The 25,326-nt window shown below is 55.5% G+C and overlaps 1 protein-coding gene across 1 annotated transcript in view; it reads right to left on the reverse strand.

The window, feature by feature from the left end:
- Nucleotides 1-754: 754 nt before the first annotated feature.
- Nucleotides 755-25,326, reverse strand: part of cmtr1 (cap methyltransferase 1) — a gene marked incomplete at its 5' end in the record, with an annotated part of 41,953 nt that continues 17,381 nt past the window's right edge. Inside the window, 10 exon segments of the mRNA XM_080183519.1 lie at nt 755-1,013; nt 2,884-2,992; nt 5,817-5,929; nt 9,526-9,573; nt 9,777-9,845; nt 9,933-10,024; nt 12,117-12,242; nt 16,898-17,029; nt 20,960-21,028; nt 21,561-21,618. Coding sequence (XP_080039645.1) covers nt 878-1,013; nt 2,884-2,992; nt 5,817-5,929; nt 9,526-9,573; nt 9,777-9,845; nt 9,933-10,024; nt 12,117-12,242; nt 16,898-17,029; nt 20,960-21,028; nt 21,561-21,618 — 952 coding nt within the window.

Here is a 25,326-nt window from a genome sequence, read left to right on the forward strand (position 1 = left end):
GAGCCACTGCGGGGGAGGCGGTGGAAGCAGGTTCTATAACAAGGTTCAAGAGGCATCTGGATAGATACACGATAGTCAGGGAATAGAGAGATATGGACCACGTAGAGGCCAGAAAATATTACAGAAACATCTGTGTCAGCACAGACTTGATGGGCCGAAGGGCCTGCTCCTGTTCTTCACTAAATCAGGACTCCAGTGTCCACACTGACCAGACAGACACAGACCTTTCACCACCACCCCCCCAACATCCACTAAAGAGACTAAATATTTACATAAAATGATATTTATTCTCTGTTTACAAAATTGAAGAAATATTGTACATTATTCCTGGAGGTTAGAAAGTTACACCCTGAGTCCTCACTCAGGGAACGAACACACTGAGAGGGGGGAGGACGACAGGAGAGGGTGAGGTAGTGCTGGGGAACAGAACTGAGGAGGGTGAGGAATGGAGAGAAGCGGGGAGGGCGCAGAGTGAAGGGGTAGAGAGGAACGGGGAGAGGAAGGGGAAAAACTCAGAAGTAGAGAGACAGCGAGAGAGGGTGGAAGGGGACAGAGAATGTGAGACAGAGAGACACAAAGAGAGAGAGGACAGAGAGGGGCAGGGAGGGGTGAGGGGGACGGGGAGGGAGGTGGAGGGAGGGAGGCGGAGGGAGGGAGGCGGAGGGAGGGAGGCGGAGGGAGGGAGGCGGAGGGAGGGAGGCGGAGGGAGGGAGGGAGGTGGAGGGAGGGAGGGAGGTGGAGGGAGGGAGGGAGGTGGAGGGAGGGAGGCGGAGGGAGGCAGAGGATAAGAGAAAGGAAGAGAGAAAGGGGAAGGATGGGAGCGAGCCCAGCAGAATTGAGGAGACAGGTGGAGAGTCTCCCTTTTCCTCCAATGACTCTAGGGTTGATAATGATCCTGGATAAAGTTCAGAACATCATCCTTGGAGAGTTTCTCAGGATTCCGTCGTGTTTGAGAGTCATGGACACAGACACCATCTTCCCAGGCCCAGAACAGGCGTTCAAAATAACACACACTGGAACAGGGGACAGAGTTACACTGAGAGACAGCGCAACGCAACTACTGAAAATACTCTGAATTACACCCCCAAAACACCCTAAATCACACCCCAAAAACACCCCCAAATCACACCCCCAAATACACTGAATTACACCCCAAAATACCCCAAAAGCACCCCCAAATCACAACCCAAAAATACCCCAAATCACACCCCAAGAACACCCCCAAATCACACCCCAAGAACACCCCCAAATCACACCCCAAGAACACCCCAAATCACACCCCAAAAACACCCCCAAATCACACCCCAAAAACACCCCCAAATCACACCCCAAAAACACCCCCAAATCACACCCCAAAAACACCCCCAAATTACACCCCAAAAATACCCCAAATCACACCCCTAAAATACACTGAATTACACCCCTAAAAAAGCACAAATTACACCTAAAATACCCCAAATCACACCTAAAATACCCCAAATCACATCCCCAAAAAAGCACAAATTACACCCTAAAATACACCAAATCACTCCCCCAAAATACACTGAATTACACCCCTAAAAAAGCACACATTACACCCTAAAATACACCAAATCACACCCCCAAAAAGCCCTGAATTACACCCCAAAAATACCCTGAATCACACCCCCAAAACACCCTGAATCACACCCCCAAAACACCCTGAATCACACCCCCAAAACACCCTGAATCACACCCCCAAAACACCCTGAATCACACCCCCAAAACACCCTGAATCACACCCCCAAAACACCCTGAATCACACCCCCAAAACACCCTGAATCACACCCCAAAACACCCTGAATCAAACCCCCAAAACACCCTGAATCACACCCCCAAAACACCCTGAATCACACCCCCAAAACACTCCAAATTTCATGCCCAAAATACCCCAAATCACACCCCAAACTACCCTGAATTATATTCCCAAAATACTCCAAGTTACACCCCCAAAATACCCTGAATTACACCCTCAAAATACCCCAAATCACACCCCAAAATATAAACAAATGGGATGGCAGAATATAACATTAATGGTAGGACTCTTGGCAGTGTGGGAGATCAGAAGGATCTTGGGGTCCGGGTCCACAGGACTCTTAAATCGGCCTCGCAGGTGGAGGATGTGGTCAAGAAGGCGTATGGTGTACTGGCCTTCATTAATCGAGGGATTGAGTTTAGGAGTCGGGAGGTAATGCTGCAACTTTATAAGACCCTTGTCAGACCCCACTTGGAGTACTGTGCGCAGTTCTGGTTGCCTCACTACAGGAAGGATGTGGAAGCTATTGAGAGGGTACAGAGGAGATTTACAAGGATGTTGCCTGGATTGGGAGGCATGCCTTATGAAGTTAGGTTGAGAGAGCTGGGACTCTTCTCCCTGGAGAGACGAAGGTTGAGAGGCAACCTGATAGAGGTTTATAAAATGTTGAGAGGAATAGATAGGGTGGATTCTCGGAGGCTATTTCCCAGGGCTGAAATGGTCGCTACGAGAGGACACAGGTTTAAGGTTCGGGGAGGCAAGTACAGAGGAGATGTGAGGGGTAAGTTTTTCACTGAGAGGGTGGTGAGTGAGTGGAATCGGCTGCCATCGGTGGTGGTGGAGGCGAACTTGCTGGGGTCTTTTAAAAGATGAGTATATGGGATTTAATGGGATTGAGGGTTATAGGTAAGCCTCGTAATGTCTAAGGCTGGGACATGTTCAGCACAACTTTGTGGGCCGACGGGCCTGTATTGTGCTGTAGTTTTTTTTATGTTTCTAAAATATAAACACCGCCATACCGCCCCCCCAAAAAACATAAACACCAACAAAGAAATCTCAGAAATGTCAGCATGCCAGGTGGGGGTTTGTGAGAATTGAGGGGTACTCACTGAAAGGGGGTAATAGAATCTGGGGGTAATTCATACGTAGATTCCTTCGACAGGAGGTTGTGGAAGTATTTCCTTTTAGAATTCCGACTGTAGCACATTGTCCATGGATCTAGAGGGAGAGAGAGAGGGAGGGAGGTGTGTGATCACCAGCAACCTCACAAAACTGCAAACTGAGAGTCGGAAAACAGCTGGGATGGAGCAGGAGTCAAAATCAGAGGGGTTACAGTCGGAGTCAGGGGGCGAATGCCGGGGTCGGGGGGGGGTCAACGCCGGGGTCGGGGGGGGTGTTAACGCTGGGGTCGGGGGGGGGGGGGGTGTTAACGCTGGGGTCGGGGGGGGGTTAACGCTGGGGTCGGGGGGGGTGTTAACGCTGGGGTCGGGGGGGGGTTAACGCTGGGGTCGGGGGGGGTTAACGCCGGGGTCGGGGGGGGGTCAACGCCGGGGTCGGGGGGGGTGTTAACGCTGGGGTCGGGGGGGGGGGGTGTTAACGCTGGGGTCGGGGGGGGGTTAACGCTGGGGTCGGGGGGGGTGTTAACGCTGGGGTCGGGGGGGGGTTAACGCTGGGGTCGGGGGGGGGTTAACGCTGGGGTCGGGGGGGTTAACGCTGGGGTCGGGGGGGGTTAACGCTGGGGTCGGGGGGGGGTCAACGCCGGGGTCGGGGGGGGTGTTAACGCTGGGGTCGGGGGGGGGGGGTGTTAACGCTGGGGTCGGGGGGGGGTTAACGCTGGGGTCGGGGGGGGGGTTAACGCTGGGGTCGGGGGGGTTAACGCTGGGGTCGGGGGGGGTTAACGCTGGGGTCGGGGGGTGTTAACGCTGGGGTCGGGGGGGGTGTTAACGCCGGGGTCAGGGGGTGGGGGTCAACGCTGGGGTCGGGGGGGGGGTGGTTAATGTCGGGGTAACTTTGATTAGTAAGTTTTTTGTCTGTTAACCCCACTTGTCCCAGCCCTCCATTCCAAACACAGCCCTCCGCTGCGACCCTCTGTCTTCTATAATCGAGTAAGAAGTCTCACGACAGCAGGTTAAAGTCCAACAGGTTTATTTGTAGCAAACGGCACTAGCTTTCGGAACTGGCTGTTCCTTCATCAGGTGGGTGGGAGTTCTGATCACAAACAGGGTATATCTGTGATCAGAACTCCCATTTACCTGACGAAGAAACAGCCAGTTCCGAACTAGTGGCTTTTGTGACCAAATAAACTTGTTGGGCTTTAACCTGGTGTTGTGAGACTTCTTACTGTGTTTATCCCAGTCCAACGCCGGCATCTCCACATCCTAACTTCTTTGACCGAGCCAGTTCTGTATCCACCTTGCCAGCTCACCTCTGATCCCATGCAACTTCACCTTCTGCACCAGTCTGCCATGAGGGACCTTGTCAAAGACCTTACTGAAGTCCATGTAGACAATATCCACTGCCCTACCCTCATCAATCATTCCTCAGGGATCAGTGCTGGGACCTTTGCTGTTTGTAATATATATAAATGATTTGGAGGAAAATGTAACTGGATTGATTAGTAAGTTTGTGGATGACACAAAGGTTGGTGGATTTGCGGATAGCGATGAGGACCATCAGAGGATACAGCAGGATATAGATCAGTTGGAGACTTGGGCAGAGAGATGGCAGATGGAGTTTAATCCGGACAAATGTGAGGTAATGCATTCTGGAAGGTCTAATACAGATAGGAAATATACAGTAAATGGCAGAATCCTTAAGAGTATTGATAGGCAGAGGGATCTGGGTGTACAGGTACACAGGTCACTGAAAGTGGCAATGCAGGTGGAGAAGGTAGTCGAGAAGGCATACGGCATGCTTGCCTTCATCAGCCGGGGTATTGAGTTTAAAAATTGGCAAGTCAGGTTGCAGCTTTATAGAACCTTAGTGAGGCCGCACTTGGAATATAGTGTTCAATTCTGGTCACCACACTACCAAAAGGATGTGGAGGCTTTGGAGAGGGTACAGAAAAGATTTACCAGGATGTTGCCTGGTATGGAGGACATTAGCTCTGAGGAGAGGTTGGAGAAACTTGGTTTGTTCTCACTGGAGCGACGGAGGGTGAGGGGAGACCTGATAGAAGTCTACAAGATTATGAGGGCCATGGACAGAGTGGATAGTCAGAAGCTTTTTCCCAGGGTGGAAGAGTCAATTACTCAGGGGCACAGGTTTAAGGTGCGAGGGGCAAGGTTTAAAGGAGATGTACGAGGCAGATTTTTTACACAGAGGGGGGTGGGTGCCTGGAACTCACTGCCGGGGGAGGGAGTGGAAGCGGATACGGTAGTGAGTTTTAAGGGGCATCTTGACAAATCCATGAATAGGATGGGAATAGAGGGATATGGACCCCGGAAGGGTAGGGGGTTTTAGTTCAGTCGGGGCAGCATGGTCGGTACAGGGTTGGAGGGGCCGAAGGGCCTGTTCCTGTGCTGGAATTTTCTTTGTTCTTTAACTTTCTGCCTGACTATATTCACCCTTCAGCGCCTCATCCCTTTCCCAACCTACGTTGTTGGAATCAATATGTGCAACGACCTCTGGCTGCTCACCCTCCCCCTTCAGAACAGGGTTGGGGGATGGGGTTAGTATCAGTCTGGGGGGGGGTTAGTATCAGCCATTGAGGAGGGGTTAATAACAGTCTGGGGGGGACGGTTCATATTGGGTTTGGGGGGGTTACTATTGTGGTCAGGGTGGTTAGTATTAATCTGGGGGGGTGTTAGTATCAGCCTGGAAGGGAGTGGGGGTGGGTGGAGGTGGTTAGTACCTGCCTGGTGGGGGGAGGGGTAGAGGGTAGCCTGGGTGGGGTGGTGGCATCAGCCAGGGTTTGGTGGGGGGGGGGATGGTACCAGCCTGGGTGGGGGTTAGTGTTAACGTAGCACTGAGCTCCCTGTTATTCTGTACAAGGCGGTTATTCACAGACAGCAATGTGGGTTATTACAGAAGAATGGTTTACCGTTCACCGTTTTAATGATGTGTAGGCCAGTGGGGAGAAAGTGTCGATCGTCACGGCCAGTGTAGGAGAGACGGGGCATCCCACTCGAACCCTTGGTGATTTTCATTTCTAACCTGCAAATAAACAGCTTTTCAAACACATTCCAACAACAGAACCCATTCCCCTACAACCCCAATTCACCCACTCTCACTGGGGTACGGGTCCCACACACACTGACTCTCACTGGGGTACGGGTCCCACACACACTGACTCTCACTGGGGTACGGGTCCCACACACACACTGACTCTCACTGGGGTACGGGTCCCACACACACTGACCCTCACTGGGGTACGGGTCCCCCACACACTGACTCTCACTGGGGTACGGGTCCCACACACACACTGACTCTCACTGGGGTACGGGTCCCACACACACTGACTCTCACTGGGGTACGGGTCCCCCACACACTGACTCTCACTGGGGTACGGGTCCCACACACACTGACCCTCACTGGGGTACGGGTCCCCCACACACTGACTCTCACTGGGGTACGGGTCCCACACGCACTGACTCTCACTGGGGTACGGGTCCCACACACACTGACCCTCACTGGGGTACGGGTCCCACATACACTGACACTCACTGGGGTACGGGTCCCACACGCACTGACTCTCACTGGGGTACGGGTCCCACACACACTGACCCTCACTGGGGTACGGGTCCCACACGCACTGACTCTCACTGGGGTACGGGTCCCACACACACACTGACTCTCACTGGGGTACGGGTCCCACACACACTGACTCTCACTGGGGTACGGGTCCCACACACACACTGACCCTCACTGGGGTACGGGTCCCACACACACACTGACCCTCACTGGGGTACGGGTCCCACACACACTGACTCTCACTGGGGTACGGGTCCCACACACACACTGACCCTCACTGGGGTACGGGTCCCACACACACTGACCCTCACTGGGGTACGGGTCCCACACACACACTGACTCTCACTGGGGTACGGGTCCCACACACACACTGACTCTCACTGGGGTACGGGTCCCACACACACTGACCCTCACTGGGGTACGGGTCCCACACACACTGACTCTCACTGGGGTACGGGTCCCACACACACTGACCCTCACTGGGGCACGGGTCCCACACACACACTGACTCTCACCGGGGCACGGGTCCCACACACACTGACTCTCACCGGGGTACGGGTCCCACACACACTGAATCTCACTGGGGTACGGGTCCCACACACTGACTCTCACTGGGGTACGGGTCCCACACACACACTGACTCTCACTGGGGTACGGGTCCCACACACACACTGACTCTCACTGGGGTACGGGTCCCACACACACTGACTCTCACTGGGGTACAGGTCCCACACACACACTGACTCTCACTGGGGTACGGGTCCCACACACACTGACTCTCACTGGGGTACGGGTCCCACACACACACTGACTCTCACTGGGGTACGGGTCCCACACACACACTGACTCTCACTGGGGTACGGGTCCCACACACACACTGACCCTCACTGGGGTACGGGTCCCACACACACTGACCCTCACTGGGGTACGGGTCCCACACACACACACACTCTCACTGGGGTACGGGTCCCACACACACTGACTCTCACTGGGGTACGGGTCCCACACACACACTGACCCTCACTGGGGTACGGGTCCCACACACACTGACCCTCACTGGGGTACGGGTCCCACACACACTGACCCTCACTGGGGTACGGGTCCCACACACACACACTCTCACTGGGGTACGGGTCCCACACACACACACTCTCACTGGGGTACGGGTCCCACACACACACACTCTCACTGGGGTACGGGTCCCACACACACACTGACTCTCACTGGGGTACGGGTCCCACACACACTGACCCTCACTGGGGTACGGGTCCCACACACACTGACCCTCACTGGGGTACAGGTCCCACACACACTGACCCTCACTGGGGTACGGGTCCCACACACACTGACCCTCACTGGGGTACGGGTCCCACACACACTGACCCTCACTGGGGTACGGGTCCCACACACACACTGACTCTCACTGAGGTACGGGTCCCACACACACACTGACTCTCACTGGGGTACGGGTCCCACACACACACTGACTCTCACTGGGGTACGGGTCCCACACACACACTGACCCTCACTGGGGTACGGGTCCCACACACACACACTCTCACTGGGGTACGGGTCCCACACACACTGACTCTCACTGGGGTACGGGTCCCACACACGCACACTCTCACTGGGGTACGGGTCCCACACACACTGACTCTCACTGGGGTACGGGTCCCACACACACTGACTCTCACTGGGGTACGGGTCCCACACACACTGACCCTCACTGGGGTACGGGTCCCACACACACTGACCCTCACTGGGGTACGGGTCCCACACACACACTGACTCTCACTGAGGTACGGGTCCCACACACACACTGACTCTCACTGGGGTATGGGTCCCACACACACACTGACTCTCACTGGGGTACGGGTCCCACACACACACTGACCCTCACTGGGGTACGGGTCCCACACACACACACTCTCACTGGGGTACGGGTCCCACACACACTGACTCTCACTGGGGTACGGGTCCCACACACGCACACTCTCACTGGGGTACGGGTCCCACACACACTGACTCTCACTGGGGTACGGGTCCCACACACACACTGACTCTCACTGGGGTACGGGTCCCACACACACTGACTCTCACTGGGGTACGGGTCCCACACACACTGACCCTCACTGGGGTACGGGTCCCACACACACACTGACTCTCACTGGGGTACGGGTCCCACACACACACTGACCCTCACTGGGGTACGGGTCCCACACACACACACTCTCACTGGGGTACGGGTCCCACACACACTGACTCTCACTGGGGTACGGGTCCCACACACGCACACTCTCACTGGGGTACGGGTCCCACACACACTGACTCTCACTGGGGTACAGGTCCCACACACACACTGACTCTCACTGGGGTACGGGTCCCACACACACTGACCCTCACTGGGGTACGGGTCCCACACACACACTGACTCTCACTGGGGTACGGGTCCCACACACGCACTGACTCTCACTGGGGTACGGGTCCCACACACACTGACCCTCACTGGGGTACGGGTCCCACACACACTGACCCTCACTGGGGTACGGGTCCCACACACACTGACCCTCACTGGGGTACGGGTCCCACACACACACTGACCCTCACTGGGGTACGGGTCCCACACACACACTGACCCTCACTGGGTTACGGGTCCCACACACACTGACCCTCACTGGGGTACGGGTCCCACGCACACACTGACTCTCACTGGGGTACGGGTCCCACACACACTGACCCTCACTGGGGTACGGGTCCCCACACACACACTGACTCTCACTGGGGTACGGGTCCCACACACACTGACTCTCACTGGGGTACGGGTCCCACACACACTGACTCTCACTGGGGTACGGGTCCCACACACACTGACTCTCACTGGGGTACGGATCCACACACACTGACTCTCAACTGGGGTACGGGTCCCACACACACTGACTCTCACTGGGGTACGGGTCCCACACACACTGACTCTCACTGGGGTACGGGTCCCACACACACTGACCTTCACTGGGGTACGGATCCCACACACACTGACTCCCACACATGTTGACACTTACCGTACAAATATCCTCTCCATTTCCTCCAGCCGATAAACTTCCTTCACCCTGAACACAAGACAGTAACTCAGAAATACATCACCAAAAACTGGACGGAGGGGGGACGGGGCGAAGTGGGGGGTGCAGGTACAGGACGGGGGGCGTGGGGCGGGGCGGGGCGTGGTGGGGTACGGGGGGCGGGGGATACGGGTTTGGAGCGATACAGGGGGTACAGGCCCACCGTGATGGGACTCTGTCACTCAGTAACTCACCGAATGGGGTTCATATCAGAACGGCTTTGTTTCGAAACAGCTTTCACAAACTTCTCAGCCATCTGGATTCTGAAAGACAGACACGGCGCGGAGTGAGAAACACCAAAACTGCGGCAGTGAAACCTCGGGCAGAGCCCAGAGTCAATACCAGCTTACCTCTGATTAAAATGCTGCTCACGTATATCTGTCCCATTCAGAACGAGAGCATCCAGAATGTGGATGGAACTAATTCGTCTCTGCGCCTTTCCCTGAAACCAAGAGAAAGACAAATCACAACCGAACCCCGACACCAGAACTCCAGCTGAGAGAACCATCACCAAACCCTGGCACCAGAACCCCGGCCGAGAGAGCCGTCACCGAACCCCGGCCGAGAGAACCGTCACCGAACCGGTAGCGGGTAGGTCGTGCCTTACTAACCTTATTGAGTTTTTTGAAAAAGTGACCAAAGAGGTGGATAGGGGTAAGGCAGTTGACGTGGTGTATATGGATTTTAGTAAGGCGTTTGATAAGGTTCACCATGGTAGGCTTCTGCAGAAAATGCAGGTGTATGGGATTGAGGGTAATCTAGGAAATTGGATCAGGAATTGGCTATCAGATAGGAGACAGAGGGTGGTGGTTGATGGTAAATATTCATCATGGAGTTCAGTTACGAGTGGTGTGCCTCAGGGATCTGTTTTGGGGCCACTGCTGTTTGTAATTTTTATAAATGATCTGGATGAGGGTATAGTTGGGTGGATTAGTAAATTTGCTGATGACACCAAAGTTGGAGGTGTGGTAGATAGTGAGGAAGGGTGTCATAGTTTGCAGGAAGACTTGGACAGGTTGCAGAGCTGGGCCGAGAGGTGGCAGATGGAGTTTAATGCGGAGAAGTGTGAGGTAATTCGCTTTGGTAGGAATAACAGATGTGTCGAGTATAGGGCTAATGGGAGGACTCTGAATAGTGTGGATGAACAGAGGGATCTAGGTGTACGTGTACATAGATCCCTGAAAGTTGGGAATCAAGTAGATAAGGTTGTTAAGAAGGCATACGGTGTCTTGGCGTTTATTGGTAGGGGGATTGAATTTAGGAGTCGCAGTGTCATGTTGCAACTGTACACAACTCTGGTGCGGCCGCACTTGGAGTACTGTGTGCAGTTCTGGTCCCCACATTACAGGAAGGATGTGGAGGCTTTGGAGAGGGTGCAGAGGAGGTTTACCAGGATGTTGCCTGGTATGGAGGGGAGGTCCTATGAGGAGAGGCTGAGGGATTTGGGGTTGTTTTCGCTGGAAAGAAGGCGGCTAAGAGGGGACCTTATTGAAACATATAAGATGATTAGAGGTTTAGATAGGGTGGATAGTAATAGCCTTTTTCCTCGGATGGAGAAAGCTAGCACGAGGGGGCATGGCTTTAAATTAAGGGGTGGTAGTTATAGGACTGATGTCAGGGGTAGGTTCTTTACCCAGAGGGTGGTGAGGGATTGGAATGCCCTGCCTGCTGCAGTTGTAAATGCGTCTAGTTTGGGGGCGTTTAAGAGATCCGTGGATAGGTTTATGGACGGAAAGGGATTGGTTTAGATTAGTGGGTCATTGTTTTGTAACTGGTCGGCGCAACATCGTGGGCCGAAGGGCCTGTTCTGCGCTGTAATGTTCTAATGAACCCCGGCCGAGAGAACGGTCACCGAACCCCAGCCGAGAGAACGGTCACCGCACCCCGGCCGAGAGAACGGTCACCGAACCCCGGCCAAGGGAACCATCACCGAACCCCGGCCGAGGGAACCGTCACCGAACCCCGGCCGAGGGAACCGTCACCGAACCCCGGCCGAGGGAACCGTCACCGAACCCCGGCCGAGGGAACCGTCACCGAACCCCGGCCGAGGGAACCGTCACCGAACCCCGGCCGAGGGAACCGTCACCGAACCCCGGCTGAGAGAATCGTCACCGAACTCTGGCCGAACCGTCACCGAACCCCGGCCGAGAGAACCGTCACCGAACCCCGGCCGAGGGAACCGTCACCGAACCCCGGCCGAGGGAACCGTCACCGAACCCCGGCTGAGAGAACCGTCACCGAACCCCGGCCGAGAGAACCGTCACCGAACCCCGGCCGAGGGAACCGTCACCGAACCCCGGCCGAGGGAACCGTCACCGAACCCCGGCTGAGAGAACCATCACCGAACCCCGGCCGAGGGAACCATCACCGAACCCCGGCCGAGGGAACCGTCACCGAACCCCGGCCGAGAGAACCGTCACCGAACCCCGGCTAAGCGCGCCCTGGCCAGATTGCTGCTAAGTCCACGAGCAGTTCAGACTCTTGGTTTTGGGGTGCTGCAGTTTTACCCTCCCTCTGCCCCTTTCCCAGCTCACCTCCCCTTTCAATTCCTGTAGGATTTCCACCTGGAGCAGGGTATCCCGTGGTAACTCTGTCTTGAAGTTTTCCAACTTTTGCCAGCGCATTGGCATCGCACCATCCCACTGGTAGATCTGGCATTTCTGCAGAGGAACACAACACATTGCAATGTAGACAGGAAGGTTAATGTCAGGAACTCACCACACATCCAATCTTCAACTGATCACTATCGCTCTTTACTGTCTGAGTGAAGCACTGATATTTGATTACTGTGGGATAAAGGTGTATGTGCGTGGGGGGGGAACAGGTGGGTAGGTGCGTGGGGGAGGAGGGAGGGGGGAGGGGTGGGTAGGTGCGTGGGGGAGGAGGGAGGGGTGCGCAGGGGTGGGTAGGCGCGTGGGGGTGGGGGAGGGGGACGGGTGGGTAGGTGCGGGGGTGGGAGAGGGGGGAGGGGTGGGTAGGTGCGGGGGTGGGGGAGGGGGACGGGTGGGTAGGTGCGGGGGTGGGAGAGGGGGGAGGGGTGGGTAGGGGCGGGGGTGGGGAAGGGGGAGGGGTGGGTAGGTGCGTGAGGTGGGTAGGGTGGTGAGGCTTCCAGCTCCACCTGTCTTTCTATTGTGCATCACCAGGGTCACGGGGTCAAACCTGAGTGAGTTGGAGAAGGATAAAATCATTGTTTCATTAACAATGAACACTTCCCAGAGTGAAGAGATTCCCTTTAGAACATAGAACACTACAGCACAAACAGGCCCTTCGGCCCACAAGTTGCGCCGATCATATCCATACCTACCAGGCCTATCTATAACTCTCAATCCCATTAAATCCCATATACTCATCCAGAAGTCTCTTAAAAGACCCCAGCGAGTTCACGTCTACCACCACCGACGGCAGCTGATTCCATTCACTCACCACCCTCTGAGTGAAAAACTTACCTCTAACATCTCCTCTGTACTTGCTTCCCAGCACCTTAAACCTGTGTCCTCTCATAGCGACCATTTCAACCCGGGGAAATAGCCTCTGAGAATCCACCCTATCTATTCCTCTCAACATTTTATAAACCTCTATCAGGTCGCCTCTCAACCTTCGTCTCTCCAGGGAGAAGAGTCCTAGCTCCCTCAACCTATCTTCATAAGGCATGCCTCCCAATCCAGGCAACATCCTTGTAAATCTCCTCTGCACCCTCTCAATAGCTTCCACATCCTTCCTATAGTGAGGCGACCAGAACTGCGCACAGTACTCCAAGTGGGGTCTGACAAGGGTCTTATAAAGTTGCAGCATTACCTCCCGACTCCTAAACTCAATCCCTCGATTAATGAAGGCCAGTACACCATACGCCTTCTTGACCACATCCTCCACCTGCGAGGCCGATTTAAGAGTCCTATGGACCCGGACCCCAAGATCCTTCTGCTCCTCAACACAGCTAAGACTCCTACCCTTGATACTGGACTCCTGCATCCCATTGGTCCTGCCAAAATGGGCCACTACACATTTATCCGCGTTGAACTCCATCTGCCACTTCTCCGCCCAGTCTTGCATCCTATCTATGTCACGCTGCAACTTCTGACATCCCTCCAGACCACCCACAACACCACCAACCTTCGTATCGTCGGCGAACTTACTAACCCATCCCTCCACTTCCTCATCCAGGTCATTTATGAAAATGACAAACAGCAAGGGTCCTAGAACAGATCCCTGGGGCACTCCACTGGTGACCGACCTCCATTCAGAAAAAGACCCATCCACAACCACTCTCTGCCTTCTGCAGGCAAGACAGTTCTGGATCCATAAGGCCAAAGGCCCTTGGATCCCATGCCCTCTCACCTTCTCAAAAAGTCTTGCATGGGGGACCTTATCAAGCACCTTGCTTATCCACAGATTACCTGGAAGCTTGGACAGATAGAGTTGTAGAGTCAGGCAGCGCAGGGAAGACCCTTCAGCCCATCCAGTCTGCTGCAATAATATCAATCACTAAGTCACGCTAATCCCATTCTCCAGTACTTCTCCCATATCCCTGAATATTATGATGCTTCAAGTGCTCATCCAAATATTTTTTAAAGATTGTAAGGTTTCCAGTCTTCACTACCTTCCCAGGCAGCACATTCCAGATTCCCATTACCCTCTGAATAAAAAAGTCATAGAGTCATCGAGGTTTACAGCAGGGAAACAGGCCCTTCAGCCCAACTTGTCCACGCTGCCCTTTTTTTTTAAACCCCTAAGATATTCCCAATTGCCCACATTTGGCCCATATCCCTCTATACCCATCTCACCTGTGTAACTGTCTAAATGCTTTTTAAAAGACAAAATTGTACCCGTCTCTACTACTACCTCTGGCACTCACCATCCTCTGTGTGAAAAAATTGCCCCTCTGGGCCCTTTTGTATCTCTCCCCTCTCACCTGAAACCTGTAACCTCTAGTTTTACACTCCCCTATCTTTGGGAAAAGATATTGACTTTCTAGCTGATCTGTGCCCCTCATTATTTTATAGACCTCTATAAGATCACCCCTCAGCCTCCTACGCTCCAGAGAAAAATGTCCCAGTCTATCCAGCCTTTCCTTATAACTCAAACCATCAAGTCCCAGTAGCATCCTAGTAAAACTGTATAGAGTATTCCAAATGTGACCTTACCAATGTCTTGTACAACTTCAACAAGACGTCCCAACTCCTGTATTCAATGTTCTGACCGATGAAACCAAGCATGCCAAATGCCTTCTTCACCACTCTGTTCACCTGTGACTCCACTTTCAAGGAGCTATGAACCTGTACCCCTAGATCTCTTTGTTCTGTAACTCTCCCCAACGCCCTACCATTAACTGAGTAAGTCCTGCCCTCGTTCAGTCGACCAAAATGCATCACCTCACATTTATCTAAATTAAACTCCATCTGCCATTCGTCAGCCCACTGGCCCAATTGATCAAGATCCTGGTGCAATCCGAGATAACTTTCTTCACTGTCCACTATGCCACCAATCTTGGTGTCATCTGCAAACTTACTAACCATGCCTCCTATATTCTCATCCAAATCATTAATGTAAATGACAAATAACAGTGGACCCAGCACTGATCCCTGAGGCACACCGCTGGTCACAGGCCTCCAGTTTGAAAAACAACTCTCTACAACCACCCTCTGGCTTCTGTTAAGAAGCCAATTTTCTGTCCATTTAGAAACCTCACCCTGGATCCTGTGAGATTTAACCTTATGCAACAACCTACCAATGCAGTACCTTGTCAAAGGCCTTGCTAAAGTCCATGTAGACAACATCAACTGCACTGCCCTCATCTACCTTCTTGGTTACCCCTTCAAAAAACTCAATCAAATTTGTGAGACGTGATTTTCCACTCACAAAGTCATGCTGACTGTCCCTAATCAGTACTTGCATCTCTAAATGCCTTTAGATCCTGTCTCTCAAAATACCTTCCAATAATTTACCCACCACAGATGTGAGGCTCACTGGCCTGTAGTTCCCAGGCTTTTCCCTGCAGCCCTTTGTAAACAAAGGCACAACATTTGCCACCCTCCAATCTTCAGGCACCTCACCCGTGACTATCAATGATTCGAATATCTCGGCTAGAGGACCTGCAATTTCCTCCCAGTCTCCTGGGATACACTTCATCAGGTCCCGGGGATTTATCTACCTTGATGAACTTTAAGATTTCCAGCACCTCCTTCTCTGTAATGTGTACACTCCTCAAGACATCACTATTTATTTCCCCAAGTTCCCGAACACCCCGACCTTTCTCAACAGTAAATACTGATGAGAAATATTCATTTAGAATCTCACCCATCTCTTGTGGATCCACACATAGATGACCTTGTTGATCTTTAAGAGGCCCGACTCTCTCTCTTATTACTCTTTTGCCCTTTATGTATTTTGTAGAAGCTCTTTGGATTCTCCTTTGCCTTATCTGCCAAAACAATCTCGTGTCCCCTTTTTGCCTTAAGTGTTTTCTCAAATTCCCTCTTAATCTCCTGCCTCTGTAATTTCCATCCTCGCTCCCAAACCAGCCTGGGATACAATTCATCTGGCCCTGGGGGTTTGTCCATCTTTGAGCCAGTCAGAGCCTCCAATACTTCCCCATTTCCTGTGTCAAACTGTGTAGGTTCCTCACAGTCTCTTTTCCTGAATCTGCATCTACATTCTCCTTCCAATGAGGATTCGCCATTTGAAACTGTTCCAATCTCCTATGGCTTCACTTACAGATTGTCTCTTGGTCTCTAATGGGTCGACACTTTGTCGTCTTCTCAGCTCTCATGAAGGGTCACCCAGACTCAAAACATTAGCTCTTTTTCCTCACAGCTGCTGTCAGACATGCTGAGATTCTCTAACACTTCCTGTTTTTGTTTCAGATTCCAGCACCCGCAGTATTTTGCCGTTATCTACAGGTCCTACCTTTCCCTGTCGTGTATTTATAAAATTGTTTCGTATTTTCCCTAATCCATTTTTCCAAGACCTTTCTCACGCCCCAAAGGGCCCGCCACCCGTTTTCCCTCTGCTCCCAGACTCCGGTTCCGGGGTGTACCATCCCCGTATTACTGAGCCTTGCTGATACATCTCGAGAACTCCAGCCGCCCCTTTGAGAGCTGGAGCTCAGGGTTCTGCAGTTGGCTGTGTCTGTGCGGTTATGGCAGACAGCAGTAGACTGATTTGTACAAGAAGCAATGAGAGTTTCATGGTCATAATGAGTGAGACTAACATTATATCCGGATTTACTGCTGCACGGAGTTTAAATGAGCTGCATCAGTCAGGAATCCATTCTCACACACGCTGACCAGCCGATCACTACAATCCCGGCAGCACTTACCCCCATACCCAGGAGAAAGTATGGCTGCCCACCAGCCACCATACAGCGATAGTCCAACACGTGACTAATCTTCTCAATCACCTCAGCAGACAGCAGGGTGGGTTTATAGCTGAAAGTATCCATATCAGTACCCTGAGAGAGCAGAGAGAGAACGTCATCAACAGAGAGAAAGCACAGAGCCGGCGCGGGACCAGGAATGCTGACACAGAGCCGGCGCGGGACCAGGAATGCTGACACAGAGCCGGCGCGGGACCAGGAATGCTGACACAGAGCCGGCGCGGGACCAGGAATGCTGACACAGAGCCGGCGCGGGACCAGGAATGCTGACACAGAGCCGGCGCGGGGCCGGGAATGCTGATACAGAGCCGGCGCGGGACCAGGAATGCTGACACAGAGCCGGCACGGGGCCAGGAATGCTGACACAGAGCCGGCGCGGGACCAGGAATGCTGACACAGAGCCGGCGCGGGGTCAGGAATGCTGACACAGAGCCGGCGCGGGACCAGGAATGCTGACACAGAGCCGGCGCGGGACCAGGAATGCTGACACAGAACCGGCGCGGGACCAGGAATGCTGACACAGAGCCGGCGCGGGGCCGGGAATGCTGATACAGAGCCGGCGCGGGGTCAGGAATGCTGATACAGAGCCGGCGCGGGGTCAGGAATGCTGATACAGAGCCGGCGCGGGGTCAGGAATGCTGATACAGAGCCGGCGCGGGGTCAGGAATGCTGATACAGAGCCGGCGCGGGGTCAGGAATGCTGACACAGAGCCGGCACGGGGCCAGGAATGCTGATACAGAGCCGGCGCGGGGTCAGGAATGCTGACACAGAGCCGGCACGGGGTCAGGAATGCTGACACAGAGCCGGCGCGGGACCAGGAATGCTGACACAGAACCGGCGCGGGACCAGGAATGCTGACACAGAACCGGCGCGGGACCAGGAATGCTGACACAGAGCCGGTGTAGGAGACAGAGGGCAGTGACAGAAGGCTGCTTTAGTGACTGGAAGCCAGAGTCCAGTGACCTGTCACAGGGATCCGTGCTGGGCCCCCTTTATTCATCATTTATATAAATCACATTGATTTCGTCACATTGATATGGGATCAATAATTTTGCTGACGGCACAAAGATTGGGCAGGTGGTTAACACTGGGGTTGAGTGTCTTGGGTTACAGGAAGATATAAACGAGATGATCAGACAGGCAGACAAGTGGCTGATGGAATTTAACCCTGAAAAGTGTGAGGTGATACACTTTGGAAGGAGCGTACCATTCCCCCTCCCTCTCCCCCGCTCCCCTCCCTCAATCACCCCTCTGCTTCTTGAGGGGGAGGGTGTGAGGGGGGAGGGGGGGGCAAGTGTGCTGGGAGGGGGTGAGGGGAGGGGGAGAGGGCGATGGGGAGAGGGTTGGGGGCGGGGGCGATGGGGAGAGGGGGCAATGGGGAGAGGGTTGGGGGCGAGGGGGAGGGGGTTGGGAGGCGAGGGGGAGGGGGTTGGGGGGCGAGGGGGAGGGGGTTGGGGGGCGAGGGGGAGGGGGTTGGGGGGCGAGGGGGAGGGGGTTGGGGGGCGAGGGGGAGGGGGTTGGGGGGCGAGGGGGAGGGGGTTGGGGGGCGAGGGGGAGGGGGTTGGGGGGCGAGGGGGAGGGGGTTGGGGGGCGAGGGGGAGGGGTGTGGGGGGCGAGGGGGAGGGGTGTGGGGGGCGAGGGGGAGGGGTGTGGGGGGCGAGGGGGAGGGGGTTGGGGGGAGGGGGTGGGGGGGCGAGGGGGAGGGGGTTGGGGGCGAGGGGGAGGGGGTTGGGGGCGAGGGGGAGGGGGTTGGGGGCGAGGGGGAGGGGGTTGGGGGCGAGGGGGAGGGGGTTGGGGGCGAGGGGGAGGGGGTTGGGGGCGAGGGGGAGGGGGTTGGGGGCGAGGGGGAGGGGGTTGGGGGCGAGGGGGAGGGGGTTGGGGGCGAGGGGGAGGGGGTTGGGGGCGAGGGGGAGGGGGTTGGGGGCGAGGGGGAGGGGGTTGGGGGCGAGGGGGAGGGGGTTGGGGGCGAGGGGGAGGGGGTTGGGGGCGAGGGGGAGGGGGTTGGGGGCGAGGGGGAGGGGGTTGGGGGCGAGGGGGAGGGGGTTGGGGGCGAGGGGGAGGGGGTTGGGGGCGAGGGGGAGGGGGTTGGGGGCGAGGGGGAGGGGGTTGGGGGCGAGGGGGAGGGGGTTGGGGGCGAGGGGGAGGGGGTTGGGGGCGAGGGGGAGGGGGTTGGGGGCGAGGGGGAGGGGGTTGGGGGCGAGGGGGAGGGGGTTGGGGGCGAGGGGGAGGGGGGTTGGGGGGCGAGGGGGAGGGGGTTGGGGGGCGAGGGGGAGGGGGTTGGGGGCGAGGGCGAGGGGGTTGGGGGCGAGGGCGAGGGGGTTGGGGGCGAGGGGGAGGGGGTTGGGGGGCGAGGGGGAGGGGGTTGGGGGGCGAGGGGGAGGGGGTTGGGGGGCGAGGGGGAGGGGGTTGGGGGGCGAGGGGGAGGGGGTTGTGGGTTGGGGGGCGAGGGGGAGGGGGTTGGGGGCGAGGGGGAGGGGGTTGGGGGACGGGGGCAAGGTGGAGGGGGTTGGGGGTTGGGGGGAGAGGGTTGGGGGACGGGGGCAAGGGGGAGGGGGTTGGGGGTTGGGGGGAGAGGGTTGGGGGACGGGGGCAAGGGGGAGGGGGTTGGGGTGAGGGGGAGAGGGTTGGGGTGAGGGGGAGAGGGTTGGGGTGAGGGGGAGAGGGTTGGGGTGAGGGGGAGAGGGTTGGGGTGAGGGGGAGAGGGTTGGGGGCGAGGGGGAGGGGGTTGGGGTGAGGGGGAGGGGGTTGGGGTGAGGGGGAGTGGGTTGGGGTGAGGGGGAGAGGGTTGGGGTGAGGGGGAGAGGGTTGGGGTGAGGGGGAGAGGGTTGGGGGCGAGGGGGAGGGGGTTGGGGGCGAGGGGGAGGGGGTTGGGGTGAGGGGGAGAGGGTTGGGGTGAGGGGGAGAGGGTTGGGGTGAGGGGGAGAGGGTTGGGGCGGGGGGCAAGGGGGAGGGGGTTGGGGGATGGGGGCGACGGGGTTGGGGGGTGGGGGCGAGGGGGAGTGGGTTGGGGTGAGGGGGAGAGGGTTGGGGTGAGGGGGAGGGGGTTGGGGGTGAGGGGGAGAGGGTTGGGGGCGAGGGGGAGGGGGTTGGGGTGAGGGGGAGGGGGTTGGGGTGAGGGGGAGAGGGTTGGGGCGGGGGGCAAGGGGGAGGGGGTTGGGGGATGGGGGCGACGGGGTTGGGGGGTGGGGGCGAGGGGGAGTGGGTTGGGGTGAGGGGGAGAGGGTTGGGGTGAGGGGGAGAGGGTTGGGGTGAGGGGGAGGGGGTTGGGGTGAGGGGGAGAGGGTTGGGGCGGGGGGCAAGGGGGAGGGGGTTGGGGGATGGGGGCGACGGGGTTGGGGGGTGGGGGCGAGGGGGAGTGGGTTGGGGTGAGGGGGAGAGGGTTGGGGTGAGGGGGAGAGGGTTGGGGTGAGGGGGAGAGGGTTGGGGGCGAGGGGGAGGGGGTTGGGGTGAGGGGGAGGGGGTTGGGGTGAGGGGGAGTGGGTTGGGGGCGAGGGGGAGGGGGTTGGGGTGAGGGGGAGGGGGTTGGGGTGAGGGGGAGAGGGTTGGGGCGGGGGGCAAGGGGGAGGGGGTTGGGGGATGGGGGCGACGGGGTTGGGGGGTGGGGGCAAGGGGGAGGGGGTTGGGGGACGGGGGCGAGGGGGAGGGGGTTGGGGGACGGGGGCGAGGGGGAGGGGGTTGGGGGCGGGGGCGAGGGGGAGGGGGTTGGGGGCGACGGGGTTGAGGGGGGGAAGAAGCATGCTCAGTTTAACACAGCAGTGACTGCAGGCAGGGATTTAGACTGACTGGTAGAACAATTTGAGGACAGGAAGGTTGTGGAGATTCACAAGGTGCCCTGATATTCACAGTGCTGTAACCTGCAGCATTACACAGCAAACACTGCGGTTAGGCCAGGGCAGCTAGCACAGACACAATGGGCAGAGTGGCCTTTCTCTGTGCTGGAAATGATTCATCATACGGACAGGGAAGGGAATGGAATCGACACAAACCAATCGAACAATCCCTACCTGAATCAGTTGGCAAAACTTGTTCTTGGGGTCGGTGGTGCTGGGAGCGACACGGGCCTGATCCGGAATCTGTCAACACAAAACACATCCCATTGGCAACAAGAACATCAACCGGGGGGGCGGGGGGGATAGAGGAGGAGGGGGGAAGGGAGGAGGAGGGGGGAAGGGAGGAGGAGGGGGGAAGGGAGGAGGAGGGGGGAAGGGAGGAGGAGGGGGGAAGGGAGGAGGAGGGGGGAAGGGAGGAGGAGGGGGGAAGGGAGGAGGAGGGGGGAAGGGAGGAGGAGGGGGGAAGGGAGGAGGAGGGGGGAAGGGAGGAGGAGGGGGGAAGGGAGGAGGAGGGGGGAAGGGAGGAGGAGGGGGGAAGGGAGGAGGAGGGGGGAAGGGAGGAGGAGGGGGGAAGGGAGGAGGAGGGGGGAAGGGAGGAGGAGGGGGAAGGGAGGAGGAGGGGGGAAGGGAGGAGGAGGGGGGAAGGGAGGAGGAGGGGGAAGGGAGGGAGGAGGGGGGAGGGAGGAGGGGTGGAGAGGGAAGAGAGGAATGAATGGGGTGGGTGCTGAAATGGGGAGATTGGTGTGGGAGAGGAGGGTAATTCAGAGATAATCACCCCCCACAGTTTGAGGCACTCCTTCCGGATTTCAGCCTGACGCGTCTCATTCAGATTCCTGAAGGAGAAATACACAGGGTTAGTGTTAAAGCAGCTGTGAATTTACACACCACCCAACTAACCAGTTAACTACACAGACTGTAACCATTAACCAGCTAACAACCCAACTGTAACCATTAACCAGCTAACGACCCAACTGTAACCATTAACCAGCTAATGACCCACACAGTAACCATTAACCAGCTAATGACCCACACAGTAACCATTAACCAGCTAACTACCCACACGGTAACCATTAACCAGCTAACTCCCCACATCTTAACCATTAACCAGCTAATGACCCACACAGTAACCATTAACCAGCTAACTACCCACACCACAGGACCATAGAAAATTCCAGCACAGAAACAGGCCTTTTGGCCCTTCTTGTCTGTGCCGAACCATTTTTCTGCCTCGTCCCACTGACCTGTACTTGGACCCTATCCCTCCACACCCCTCTCATCCATGAACCCGTCCAAGTTTTCTTAAATGTTAAAAGTGACCCTGCATTTACCACTTTATCCAGCAGCTCATTCCACACTCCCACCACTCTCTGTGTGAAGAATCCCCCCCAATATTCCCTTTAAACTTTCCTCCTTTCACCCTTAACCCATGCCCTCTGGTTTTTTTCTCCCCTAGCCTCAGTGGAAAAAGCCTGCTTGCATTCACTCTATCTATACCCATCAAAATCTTATACACCTCTATCAAATCTCCCCCCATTCTTCTACGCTCCAGGGAATAAAGTCCTAACCTATTCAATCTCTCTCTGTAACTCAGTTTCTCAAGTCCCAGCAACATCCTCGTGAACCTTCTCTGCACTCTTTCAACCTTATTTACATCCTTCCTGATGTCACTTTTAGGGAATTCTGTACCTGTATTCCCAGATCCCCCTGTTCAACTGCACTCTTCAGAATCCTACCATTTACCTTCTATGTTCTACTTTGGTTTGGTGACGAGGAGTGTCCCTGGTTCAACTGCTCCACGTGTGCTGAGTTTCTGTAGGAAGTCCGTAGTGTCGCGACAAAAGCTGGGGGTTCTTTGAACAATGGGTTTCAGGATGCTCTCGACATAGCCAGAGAGGTTCTCACACAGGGTCCCACTGCCCAATACGATGGGACGGCCAGGTGTGTTTGCCTTGTGTATCTTTGGGAGGCAGTAGAGATCTCCAATGTGGGGAGTACGTGGGATGAGAGCACGGAGGGTGCTCTGAAGGTCCGGATCAAAGGTCTTGATCAGATTGTTGAGTGGATTGGGTGTGTTCTTTGGTCGGATCTGCGGGTAACTGTGGTGCTTCTCATTGTTCAGTTGTCGGTACACTTCTTTACAGTAATCCGTTCTGTTCAGTATGACGATGGCCCCTCCTTGTCTGCTGGTTTGATGACAATGTTGCGGTTGGTCTTGAGAGCGTGGATGGCGTTGCGTTGTGCTTGGGTGATGTTCGGGGTTGTCTTGTGAGTGCAGCTGATGAATCTGGTGTTGATGCACCTCCTGATGGTTTGGGCAGACATGTCCAGTCGAGGACAGCGACCTTCCGGAGGAGTCCAATTGGACACTTTCCTCTTCGGTTGCTGCACTGTGGATCTCTCTGTCGGCTGTTCCGGTTCACTGGCTGTCTCACTGTGTTCACTGTTGGCCTCTTGGGGTTTGTGGAAAAACTCCCGCAGCTTCATTCGCCTGATGAATTCCTCTGTGTCTGCTGCAAGGCTGATGGGGTAGAAATCAAGCCCTCGGCTGAGAACTTCGATTTCATCTGGTTGAAGTGTGTCGTCCGACAAGTTAACAATGATCCTTATAAGAACAGGACATGGCGCTCGACTCATAGATCGGCAGTTCCGATGCGCCACAGCTAAAAACCGCACCGATCTCCTCAGAAGACAAACACAGGACACAGTGGACAGAGTACCCTTCGTCGTCCAGTACTTCCCCGGAGCGGAGAAGCTACAACATCTTCTCTGGAGCCTTCAACATATCATTGATGAAGATGAACATCTCGCCAGGGCCATCCCCATACCCCCACTTCTTGCCTTCAAACAACCACATAACCTCAAACAGACCACTGTCTGCAGCAAACTACCCAGTCTTCAGGAGAACAGTGACGACACCACACAACCCTGCCACAGCAACCTCTGTAAGACATGCTGGATCATCCACACGGATGCCATCATCTCACGTGAGAATACCATCCACCAGGTACACGGTAAATACTTTTGCAACTCGGCCAATGTTGTCTACCTGATACGCTGCAGGAAAGGATGTCCCGAGGCATGGTACATTAGGGAGACCATGCAGACACTACGACAACGGATGAATAAACATCACTCGACAATCACCAGGCAAGACTGTTCCCTTCCTGTTGGTGAACACTTCAGTGGTCACGGGCATTCGGTCTCTGATCTTCGGGTAAACGTTCTCCAAGGTGGCCTTCACGACACACGACAGCGCAGAGTCGCTGAGCAGAGACTGATAGCCAAGTTCCGCACACATGAGGACAGTCTCAACAGGGATCTTGGGTTCATGTCACACTATCTGTAACCCCCATGACTTGCCTGGACTTGCAAAATCTCACTAACTGTGCTGTCTGGAGATAATACAGGTCGTCATTGGTCTCTGGTGTAGTCCCGGAGGATTGGAGGATAGCGAATGTTGTCCCATTGTTTAAGAAGGGGAACAGAGACTTTGCCGGGAATTATAGACCGGTGAGTCTTACTTCTGTTGTGGGCAAGGTTTTAGAAAAAATTATTCGGGATAGGATTTATAGTTATTTGGAGTGTAATGAATTGATTAGAAATAGTCAGCATGGTTTTGTAGCGGGTAGGTCGTGCCTTACTAACCTTATTGAGTTTTTTGAGAAGGTGACCAAAGAGGTGGATGGGGGCAAGGCAGTTGACGTGGTATACATGGATTTTAGTAAGGCGTTCGATAAGGTTCACCATGGTAGGCTTCTGCAGAAAATGCAGATGTATGGGATTGAGGGTAATCTAGGAAGTTGGATCAGGAATTGGCTGGCGGATAGGAGACAGAGGGTGGTGGTTGATGGTAAATATTCATCATGGAGTTCAGTTACGAGTGGTGTGCCTCAGGGATCTGTTTTGGGGCCACTGTTGTTTGTAATTTTTATTAATGATCTGGATGAGGGTATAGTTGGGTGGATTAGTAAATTTGCTGATGACACCAAAGTTGGAGGTGTGGTAGATTGTGAGGAAGGGTGTCATAGTCTGCAGGGAGACTTAGAAAGGTTGCAGAGCTGGGCCGAGAGGTGGCGGATGGAATTTAATGTGGAGAAGTGTGAGGTAATTCACTTTGGTAGGAGCAACAGATGTGTCGAGTATAGGGCTAACGGGAGGACTCAGAATAGTGTGGATGAACAGAGGGATCTAGGTGTATGTGTACATAGATCCCTGAAAGTTGGGAGTCAAGTAGATAAGGTTGTTAAGAAGGCGTCCGGTGTCTTGGCGTTTATTGGTAGGGGGATTGAATTTAGGAGTCGCAGCGTCATGTTGCAACTGTACACTACTCTAGTGCGGCCGCACTTGGAGTACTGTGTGCAGTTCTGGTCCCCGCATTACAAGAAGGATGTGGAGGCTTTGGAGAGGGTGCAGAGGAGGTTTACCAGGGTGTTGCCTGGTATGGAGGGGAGGTCCTATGAGGAGAGACTGAGGGATTTAGGGTTGTGTTCGTTGGAAAGAAGGCGGCTAAGAGGGGATCTTATTGAAACATATAAGATGAT

Source organism: Carcharhinus amblyrhynchos, unplaced genomic scaffold (assembly GCF_965287045.1).
Source record: "Carcharhinus amblyrhynchos unplaced genomic scaffold, sCarAmb.v2.hapA chromosome_321, whole genome shotgun sequence".
Classification (NCBI taxonomy): Eukaryota; Metazoa; Chordata; class Chondrichthyes; order Carcharhiniformes; family Carcharhinidae; genus Carcharhinus; species Carcharhinus amblyrhynchos.